Source organism: Fundulus heteroclitus, chromosome 16 (assembly GCF_011125445.2).
Source record: "Fundulus heteroclitus isolate FHET01 chromosome 16, MU-UCD_Fhet_4.1, whole genome shotgun sequence".
Lineage (NCBI taxonomy): Eukaryota > Metazoa > Chordata > Actinopteri > Cyprinodontiformes > Fundulidae > Fundulus > Fundulus heteroclitus.
The window spans coordinates 19,468,254-19,479,123 of NC_046376.1; the positions used below are offsets into that span (position 1 = coordinate 19,468,254).

The 10,870-nt window shown below is 40.4% G+C and overlaps 2 protein-coding genes and 1 long non-coding RNA gene across 3 annotated transcripts; 1 reads left to right on the forward strand and 2 right to left on the reverse strand.

Annotated features, from left to right (window-relative positions):
* Positions 1–41: 41 nt before the first annotated feature.
* LOC118566366 (mediator of RNA polymerase II transcription subunit 9-like) lies at positions 42–2,205 on the forward strand. Its single transcript, XM_036148192.1, has 2 exons — positions 42–164; positions 1,791–2,205. The coding sequence occupies exons 1-2, from the start codon at positions 85–87 to the stop codon at positions 2,017–2,019; spliced, it is 309 nt and encodes a 102-aa protein (XP_036004085.1). The 5' UTR covers positions 42–84; the 3' UTR covers positions 2,020–2,205.
* Positions 2,206–2,453: 248 nt separating this feature from the next.
* On the reverse strand, positions 2,454–3,803 carry LOC105936165 (dexamethasone-induced Ras-related protein 1). Its single transcript, XM_012876848.3, is given in 4 exon segments — positions 2,454–2,840; positions 2,843–3,313; positions 3,422–3,633; positions 3,635–3,803. Coding segments are annotated over 4 exon segments (786 nt in total). The 5' UTR covers positions 3,691–3,803; the 3' UTR covers positions 2,454–2,793.
* A 5,443-nt stretch (positions 3,804–9,246) lies between these two features.
* LOC110369421 lies at positions 9,247–9,813 on the reverse strand. The gene is made up of 4 exons (XR_004932915.1): positions 9,750–9,813; positions 9,620–9,677; positions 9,448–9,523; positions 9,247–9,374 (listed from the first exon to the last, which is right to left on the reverse strand). It is a non-coding gene; the product is annotated as an uncharacterized LOC110369421 (long non-coding RNA).
* Positions 9,814–10,870: the final 1,057 nt, after the last annotated feature.

Consider the following 10,870-nt stretch of genomic DNA (forward strand, 5'->3'; position numbering starts at 1 on the left):
AAAGGAGACGAAATTCCCATCAACAGTGTCTGCCGCAGACTGAGTGTGACGTAAAAAAGGTGCGCCGTAACTACGCGAAGAACGATGGCGGTGTCTCAGCCGAAGCTGGACAAAGACAGCGAAGACTCCTCTCTGTTGCCTTTAGTTCATGATATTATCAAATGGTAAGAGCACGGCCAAATGTAGAATGTGCTGTTGTGTGGGTTTACACTTGTATGCCTGCTCAGCCCGTCAACGCGGCGCTACAGAGCATGTTGATGAGCCGTTAGCTAAAGCTAACATGCATCTTACCTATCCAACGTGAAATGTATCACTAATAAAAAACAGGCGCGGTTTTAGACCAGTCGTAAGCGAATTGAGTTTCGAATATTTTCGGCCGAATTGGGGCCGCTTGTTTTAATCCAAGTCTTTCATAGTCTTGGTTACGTAACGTGCAAACAAGCCAATACAAAACTGACTGCAGAAAACAATGGTGTAGAAACATCTAATGCTCAGCAGTGTTATTGTTTTGCTGCGTTCTCCCCCCCACCCAAATGCAAACATCGACCTCAGATAGGTGATCGTCTCACCAGGTGACAGAAGGGGGAAGAAAAAGAAAAAAAGAAAAGAAAACAGGTCACAGAGGCTTTTATTGAAAACTTTCATGTGACTATAGCTGAACTGCTGTTTTGGCATTTAAACATCTGTTGCACGTAGATGCAGCTTCTTGTCAACTTTTATCAGAACATTTCCAGCCTCTTAAAACTGTCTGCTATCTGCTGTGTTAAACTTCAGCTGTTCAGAGCACAGTTGCATTTAACCTTTGTTACTGTGCATGCGTTTTTTTTTATGATCGGGATAATGTGTGCATCGTTATTGCAAGGTGCTATAGTGTAATTGATTTATATGGCACTACTGTGTTTTAAAATATATGTATTTTTTCTTGTTGCTTTTTATATTTCAAATATTGCTAAAAAAATAAAACTGAAGAAAACACATTTGACCTTATATTTACGGCCAGAATTAAAACAAATAAAAAGACTGAACACGCCTTTTACTACAATGAAACCAAAATTAAGATGTTCAGTTTCCAATTTGAAAAATCACAATTTGTGTGTGAACGACACTGCCAAAGCTGTACTTTATTTCAAAGAAATACTTGTTAATCAATCAGATGTAATTTCTATGTGAGGAACTGCCTGTGAAAACAAGTCATTATCACAAGCTGAAATAATCATCTCAGCTGATAAAATACTTGAAAGGAATACATTTCAAAGTCTTATTCAATTTGTTTATTCCCAATAAATGTTACCGTGGCACCTCTATATTGATTAAACATTTAGTTTAATGTTTGTTCAATTGTATCACTTTTTACACCCACATATCCATGCATATGTGTAGAGACACAGACAATAGCGGTGACCATTTTATATCCATAATATTTTGTGATACTGCCTAGTAAATGCAAAATTATCTAAATTATCTACCCCAAATCAGAATCAGATCAGATGCACTTTAGTAATCCCAGAGAGGAAATTACTGTTTTTTTTTGTTTGTTTTTTCCAGAATCAGATATACTTTGATTCTAAGTCCAATAAGGTTGTTTTAGCAACTCATAGACATCCGCGCTATGTCCACAGTTTGATATATATGTGGACAAATGTTCATTTTTAGACCACATGTAGTCCAGTTTTAGCCTAGAGGTCTGTTACCAGATGTTTAGATGTCAACCCAAAAAAAGTGCTTGGAGGATGAGGTTAAAAACACCACAGATTAATTTGGCTTTTGTTTTTCACTTTTTTTCTTTTAAGCATGGACAAGGACAAGGAGGGCCCAGATGTTCACCAAGAGCTGACGAAGCTGCTGAAAACCAAGATCCAGAAAGCCCGGGAGCAAATCACCAACATGCCTGGGATAGACAGCAGTCCACAGGAGCAGCAGCAGCAGCTCGCCACTCTGAGAGAGCAGGTGCGCACCAAGAACCAGCTGCTGCAGAAATACAAGAGCTTATGCATGTTTGATGTACCCAAAGCATCATGACACCGGTGGATGGGTACTTCCCTGACTACAAGAAACAAATACTGATCAAGGACATGGCATAGTCATGATTTTTCCAGCAATGCGGGACGTTTTGTGTTATTTTGTACGTGTTTGGGTCTGTACATTTGGTTCTTGCGTTTTCTAATCTTGTAATTTTTTTGTATTAAAGTAATTTTCAAAACCCTACCTTGCTGTTGTCATTCGAATATACTGCCATTTGTTTGTCACTATTATTTGGATTTAATCCAATGACATTTTTTAAAGGCGTCTAAATATTAAGGTAGTAGATCGGTTACAGGAAAAGTAGAAATTATCCCTTGAACATATTTTTGTTTTAGCACTGCTGATATTTGATCAAGAAAACTGAAAGAAGAGGGTTACATATATGCACTGAATGAATTATGTTTGAAATGAATCCCAAGAGAAACAGAGGCTATGAAAGTATCAAGTGTTTTATTTTTTTTCCTTTATGAAAAAAGTATTTGAGGACATGACAAATACACATGTATTCATTTTGTTCATTCTGCAAAACAAACATTCAAAGTGCCATTCTATCAGAGAATCATGGCAAGATGTAAACATTTCTTCCCTTTGATGCTGCTCTTAAAGAGACAATGCAGAATCACATTTACAGCATTTTCAGAGCGTGTATTGCACCGCGTCTCGGCCCTATTTGGATCTACAGTTCTTTTTGTTTTTGGTCTCCTCTTTTTCTGCAGGCCGGTTGTTTTTTAAGCTTCAACAGTTCAGGAAAGTCTCTGTATTGCAAGGATGTCAGCAAATAACGCAGCTTTTGTCTTTGGTCTGGCTGCCACCTATTGCTTCTCTTTGATGTACATTAAGTCACTGTGCACGCTCGGTCTGCGCGCAAACGGCGCCACTATCCCGTACGCGTTGCCGTCTTTGCACCTCTTGTTCCTGAAGGACTTTCTGTGTAAAACGTCGCAGTACTGAAGAGAAACCTTGCAGTGCCGGTCGGGACTCATCTCGTTGGGCAGCTTGGCCATGGTAAACAGCGTCTGAAACATCTGGTCGACGTTGGTGTTCTTTTTTGCAGAGATCTCAAAGTACGCACAGTGCTCGTCCCCGACCAGCTTCTCGATCTCTTCGTCCTGCACCTCTCTGTAAAAGTCCCGGTCGCACTTGTTGCCGCAGATGACGAGCGGGACGTCCACTTTCTCTTTGGTTTTGTTGCGCAGACACGACTTGGTTTCATGGATTTGGCGCTTCAGGCGCTGCACCTCTTGGAAGGAGTCTCTGTTGTCCAGGCTGAACACCAGGATGAAAACATCACCTGTTGAAACAAGAGGAAAGATGTTTAATACTTAGAACAGCAGAGAAAATGGGATTGGAACCACCGGAGCGCGTAATTTGCGTTTTGATGCCAAGCTACAAAACTTACCAGTGAGAATGGACAGTCTCCTCATTGCGGGGAACGGGTGGTTCCCAGATGTGTCGAGGATGTCCAGCTGGTACACGTCCCCTCTGATGCTGTAGAACTTTCTGTGAAAGTCCTCAATGGTCGGCGTGTACTGGTCATCAAACCTCTCGTTGAGAAACCGTGAGATGATGGCCGTCTTCCCAACTTTAGTGGAGCCAAGAATCACCATCCTGGCAATTCTTGGCCGGAATGTCGAAGTCGTTCTCGGTTGGAGACATTTTCTTAATCATAACAGCAGCAAGTTGCACCCGGTTGTTCGGCGGTGCCTTGTCAGTGTGAAGATAGTTTTAAATCCAAGCAGTGATGGGATGGCTCTGATCGCGCTCTTTGTGAATCTGCAGGGCTGCTGGCTGAGACTATATAGTGGAGGATCGCCGCGCCTCCGTTGCGTCACGCGTCTCCCTGTGGCGCTATAGGAGAGCTGGAGCGGAGAGCTGCAATCAGAATGTCTAGCGAGGCTGTGATTGTGCGTCAGTTCTGCAGAGCCTCTATCAACAAATAAAATGGTCAGCTACAAGCTATATTTTCATATGTTTGCCACTAAGTTAGAATAGCATCGTAAAATTGTTTGTCCAGTAATTCAACATCCTTTTTGACTGATATGATTGGATTGAACTTCTTATGTATTTATGTGTATAAATTGGATGATTTGATACTCTTTGTAAAGTACCCTGAGACAACATATTCTGAGTTGCTGCTATGTATATAAACTGAACTGAATTTCAATTGAATTTTAATAATGAACCACAGAAAGACTCCTTATACACATAATAATACTGTATACTTCAGGCTTCTGTTTCCATATATCTGGCGATCATTAAAATTGGAATATTAAATAAGTATAAAGAAGGATGATTAATAGAGAAATTGCATGCATGTTAAGGCTTTCACAATCACGGGGAAGACTGCTGGCTTGACAGTTGTCCACCAAATAGTCACTAACACAATCGACAGGAAAGACAAAGAAAAAAGGTTATGATTAAAGTTCATTAGAGGCGTGTCGAGAAATATGAATGGAAAGTTGAGTGGAAGGAAAAACTGCATTGGAAAAAGGTGGAAAAACAGCATGGGTGGAGCTTTGAGAGGATTACAACACAAAAGGATTACAACACAAAAACAATGATTAGCTAAATCTGTTCTTAAGCACAGGTGTATCCAAGACATGGGCTATAACTGTTGAATTATTTTTAAAAAGTCAGAACTGAACCGGAGACTATTGTTATAATTAGAAGACATGTTTGTCATATAGCTATTTATGGGTTTATTAATAGGATTATGGATAAATTGGCCACAGATCTGAAATTAGCTGATCTTGATTGACCGACAGATATGATTTAATCATCCATAATCACTGGAAATTACTACTGGTTTGTCCATGCTTGTCTGATTCTTTTGTGGTCCTTCTGCTAAAAAAGCATTATAAAATGTTCACTTTTTCTGTTTTTATGCATAGAAAAAGGTTTTAAATCTTAAACTATGTTTTAACAGCATATAATCATCCAGCTAAGTGAGGTCTAAATAAATCTTATTCTAAACAACAGATTGTGCAGAATTATTTAAAAAAGAACACCAAAATAACCTGTTAAATTAGCTCCGCTCCAAGAACTACAAATCATCATCCACAGCAATATTTCTTACAACCCAGGTCCGGTGGCGTGGATAGGGAGATCGCCCATTAACATGGACTGGACGTGTTAATAAGTAAAAGGAACCTCTGAGTTAAACATATTCTTCCCTCTTGGCATCCCTCTTTGATGTGTCACCCTGGGTAGAAAGCAATATTGCCAAAAAAAAAAAAAAAAAAAAAAAAAAAAAACCTGGTGCAGAACACAAGCCACGTAGCATGTTTACTCCCATCATTCATCACACCTCTTTAGTTATTACTTTAAGAATAATTTATACTTGGAAAATGTCAAAATGCAAGAACAGTGGTGGCAAACGTCATAGTTGGTAAAAAAAGGGTGGTTAAAAAAAAAAATCTAGGGAGAAGTCCAGCTGGCCGTGGCTGCTGCCTTCAAGCCATTCAATCCAATCTGTATCGACTTTCTCATATGGCCTATTAATTAAGGTAGCCCAAGATAGAGCCTGCCGTTTGTGACTCAGACTCTGCTCATCCACTTTGTCCGCTTTAAGCACTCATCACCTTTCACCTATCCTCTCACCTGTGAATCAGCGTGGAGAGGAAAGTGATTGCTGGTAAAAAGCGAAAGTCTTGAATGTGATTTAAGTGTCGCGTGTGCTGCCACATGTGATAGACCGTCTTCTAGGACTCAGTTCTTTTTCCTGGTAAGATTAAATCGTCACATTGTCTGGTTTTCCCCATTTGATGTACTCAGCTTCCACATGAGGTGTAGGCAAAACATTTTCGGTCAAGTTCATACATTTTCACACCCCTCAAAATCTATCACATTTTGTCCTGTTTCAACGTAAGGTGTCAATGTCTTTTGTTAGGGTTGCATGTGATGAACCAACACATATTGTGAAGTGGGAGGCAAAAAATACAGGTACTTTTTCTATGAAAATAAATCTAAAAATAGGGACAGACAAATTTTTTTTTTTTCCCAGATGGACTATAAGTTGTTGCATGGCAGCATTAGAAAGGACACATGTGCACCAGATTCAAAAGAAAATATAACCTATCAGTCTATGCGCTCCCTGAACAGGGTTCATATTTCTTTTATAACAAGTGCAGTAGTGAATGATGTGAGCGTTAGCACTCTCCCTGCATTGGGACCCCCCACATACCCACTGATGCTTGCTTTGTGCTTTGGACAGAGAGACTGGCTTATGAGATCTGAGCACTTTATCCCACCTTAGAAGCAAAGTCAATTTCCTGCATTTTAACTAGTTGTTGGGTGAAAGAAGAAGTGGATCGACCATTCGAACAGCCACTGGAGAAACCTTACTCTGATACAAATTAAATAAAATCCAGCGTCACCAGTTGCTTTTAGAAGTTACCTCACTAAAAAAAAAATGCAGATATTCTGCAAAGGCTCAAATTTTTTTAGAGAAAATTATAGCCAAGGAAATAGCCAGGAGATTGTGGTATAACTGTTGAGAATCTGAAAGATCCACAGGTGGGAAAAAAATCTTTTGACAGGATAACTGTAAGTCATGTGCAAATCAGTAAGGTACAAGACGTCCTACACAATGCCATGTTGGGGACACAGCAAACACTAGAAAAGAGGTGCTGAGGCCTGCATGCCATCACGCGTTGTGGTAAATTAACCTTGCACGTCACCCAGAACAAAACACCCGCACGGTGAAAGATGTTGGAGGTGGCATCATGCAGTGGAGATGCTTTTCTTCAGCAGGGTCAGTGTCAGAGAGAAGGGCTCAAGCTGAAAACACCTTGGAGAAAATGTATCAGAGGCTGCAAAGTCTCATCAGATAATCTCACATGAAATCTAGATAAAATAGTAAGGCTCACTCAGTATAGGTTCACTACAAGGTGAGAAAGGACCAGGGACATATATACTGTTTGAAAAGTTCTGTAATACCATCAGTCTGACTAAAAGAGCAATGTACAGCACCACATACACGGCTATTCTGAAGCTGCTGATTGTGAACCCTCACCTGTGAAGACAACAGTAACAATGTTTTTAATTGAGCACCCCTTTGATGCAGGCAATTGCCACAGTAATTTGTAGGTCAACCTCCTGGTTCCAGTGGTTTCACTACTGGGTTTACAAACCGGCATCACTTATTTTATTGGAGCAATACAGAATGTCAACCAGGTTCCAACATTGATATTGTTCGTCATAGTCAGCGCTGGTTTCATGTCAGCTTCTCTGCAAATATCCTGTAACCGCTTTAAAATGATCTTTATCCACAATGCATAAGTCGATGTAAGCTTAGCCATATGTCTCTGTGTTTACCTCATCATATTTTGTGAAACCTCATCCCCACCAACATCGGTGACCTTTTTTTAGCCTTCTGTGGGGCAACAGGTTGAAATCAGATAGGCATACACCTAAGCCAGGGTTGTTCGAAAAGCCTCACCAATGGACTTGTGCAAGCTGTGTGGTGTGAACCTGTGCTACATCCCTGACTATTGGTTGGAAATTTCAGCCAGTGTTTTCACAGACTTGCATGAAACACATCCACGTGCAGCACATCAGTTAGCATGATACTGCTTCCATACAACAATGTTACAGAGACCTATTCTTAGAAACAGAATCGTGCCATTCTGTTGGCTGGTATCAACAAGTTAAATCTACTCAGCATTAATCTAGACAAATGGTGGTAGAAGGCTTTTTTGTGCATTTAACAAATTTTTGATTTCATCTGCTATAAATGACATACGAGTCCTCCACTTTTTACAGCAACGAGCTACAGTATACCGTGTCCTCATGCTCAGTCACTTAAGCATGTTTTTGTGCCAGGCCGGTCTCCAGCCTGTTTTCATAGATAGATGGACTTCTGTACTCACGCAATCCCGGCAACATGGCCCAGCAGAGTAAACACAGCGGTGGCAGCCCGCTCACGCCATGAACAATTATACACATTATACTCATTTTCTTCTCACCAATGTTTGCTTTTACCAATTAGTTAGGAGCACAGATAAGCCCCGAAAGACAAAAATATGGAGTTCATGTGCAAGAAAAAAAAAAAAAAAAAAAAAAAAAAACCAACAAAATCACAGCTGGTGTGGAAACACACCCCCCCCCCCCCCCTCCTCCTTTGTTTTGGTCACATTATCTCTTTCGCAGCGTCTCAAAGCTTGTATTGGCAAATAATTCATGCCATGCCTCTAAGATTTTGAGAAAATTGCTCTTATTTTGATTTTTGTTCAGTTTGCGGTTTGTCTCTTAAGAGAAAAGTGGGAATCATTTCCATATCAGAAAGCTGGGTTTTATAATAACCTTAAGTAACTGGGTGAGGTAAGCACAGATCATCTTGGGATGGCAAAGCAAAACCAAAAGTCAACATTGTGAGCTCTACGTTTTGCAGCCCTTTCAAACAAGTTCTCATTTTAAAAACTTAAAATACAAAATGTTATAAAACAATGCTGGACCAGAAAGAGAGCAGCACCTGCCCCCAGTTAAAGGTGCTTCTGGTAAAAATAAAAAAAACTTTAATATGTAAGCTTTTTAAAAAGGTGAATTATTCCTAACTAAAAAGAATCTGACTTGTTTTGTGTCATTCTCCTCCACCTCATCTCTTGGCTGTGTGTCTCTGGAATGAACTGTCGACCTGTCCAGGGTGTACCTCTCTCTCTCCCACTGGGTGCTGGAGACAGGCGTGAAAAGTATTTAGTTGGAATGCAACGTGTGGGACATCTTCACCAAGAATGCCAATAATTGTGGTGGGTGCTAAAAACCAGTCTTGATCTATACCAACTTGTCCTCGTAAGGTCGCTAGGGGGCTGGTGCTCATCTCCAGTAGTCATTGGGCGAGAGGCGGGGCACACCCCGGACAGGTCGCCAGTCCATCACAGAGACAGGACAGACAACCACACACAAAAGTTAACATAACTGTCACACTTTGGACTGCAGGAAAAAAAAACTCATGTGTGACTCTGTCAGCATAGAAGACCAATAGAATGTATGGAAGGCAGATTCCAATGAGACTGTTTTTCATATATTATATCTAAAAATCGTTTAGACATGTAAAACACTTTTTTATTGTAAGGCAAGTTTATTTGTATAGCATATTTCAATACAAAGACAACACAAAGCGCTTTACATGATTAAAACATAGGAAAATAAAAACAAGTTGGAATAAAAAGGTACTTTGGTTGAAATATTTTGATAAAAAAAAAAAAAAAAAAAAAAAAATTTCTTAAAAAGTTACATCATGCAGCAAAGCCGGAGGCCACACAGGACAATAGGATAACTCAAAACAACCAAAGTTAAATAAACAAACAAAAATAAAGCAGCAGGGTCTCCGGTAAGCTGCAGCAGCTTTATATCTGAAAAGAAGTTAAATTAATACATGATTTTTGTCAAAAATGGCATAAGGCAGGGGAAGCCATTGTCACCTACCAGGGCTGGCTGACTCTATCCCGACCAGAGAGCCCTTTCCGGCCCAACAGCAGGATGATCCGCTTGCCAGTACGTTCTGTGTATAAATAATCGTTTTGTGCTATTAAATTGCATGGGTGCTGTGCAATTAAAAAAATAAAAATACATACGCAGCTTATGTTGACAAGCTGACCTGGGGAGGGTGAATTACAACCACACCACAGTATCAAACAGGAGACTTCAGGCAGATTCTAAATTTAAACACAATGGGATTATACCAACTAAAATTTCCAGTTTTATAAAGAAGGAGAAACATTACTTACTGATTTTAGAGTTTCAACCACTGCAAGTTAACCAGGAGACCTTCCCACTGAGGTGTGACCAGATGCGGCATGAAGAAAGCATGTAAGAGAGTCTGCCTTTATGCTCACACCCGTTGAGGTAATTTAGGCGCCAGGTGTCCTCAATCCTGGGGCAGGCTTCATCCTGCTACACATATAACTATGGAAAGGTTTGAATATGATATTAAAGCAATGCCCAAATATAAATTGTTTTACATCATTAAGCAAAATAAAAATATATATGATAATCAGTGGATTTAGAAACCTGGGCTGAAAGGCAAATGTTGATACTTTTTTGTCTGTATGTGGGTATGTTGGGACTTTTGCCATGAATCTACAAGTTTATTGGGTAATATTATATAGTATGTGAAATGATGATAATAATTCATATAGTAAACAAAAAAGCAGGTTGTATATGATGTAGGAAGAAGGGGTGGGGATAATATACGTTTATGCCACCTACCTACTCCAAACAAGTTTTTCTTTCAGTGTGTGTGTGTGTGTGTATTATGCTTACATGCATGCCTATTAATACATCAAATTAAAACCACTCCGGGCTTTAGTTTCACAAGTTACTCTCTGTGTTGCTATTTTGTGGTTCTTTGTGGTGCCAAGCCATTGTCATTCGGAGATCTGGAAACGGTTCAACATTCTGTTATCCTTGGGATGACGAGCCCCCCCTACCAGGACATACAGTACGAATTTCATTTATGATCTAAGGAGGTTTTGATCTGCACTGAGTGGCCTGAGAACTGTGGTAACTGGCATTTGTAGGGCGCTGGCAGTACTCGTTCTGTTCCTTGCACCAAAGAGCAAATACCAGCCCTGCTGATGTCTTAAGGACATCCAACGGCCCTGCACAGCTCTCCTGGATTAGAGCCTGTCTACTGGAGTCTCCACAATGTTCTCTAGACTGTGTTGGAGGAAAACAAGAAAACATGTGCCTTTTTTACAGCACTAGTGGCTCGTTTTTCATATAGTGGGCTGACAGGAAAGCGGGTACAAGAGAGGGGGGGGGAGACATGCAGCAAAGGACCACAGGTCGAACCTGGGTCGGCTGCGTCGAGGACTAAGGCCTCCGTACATGGGTCATGCACGCTAAC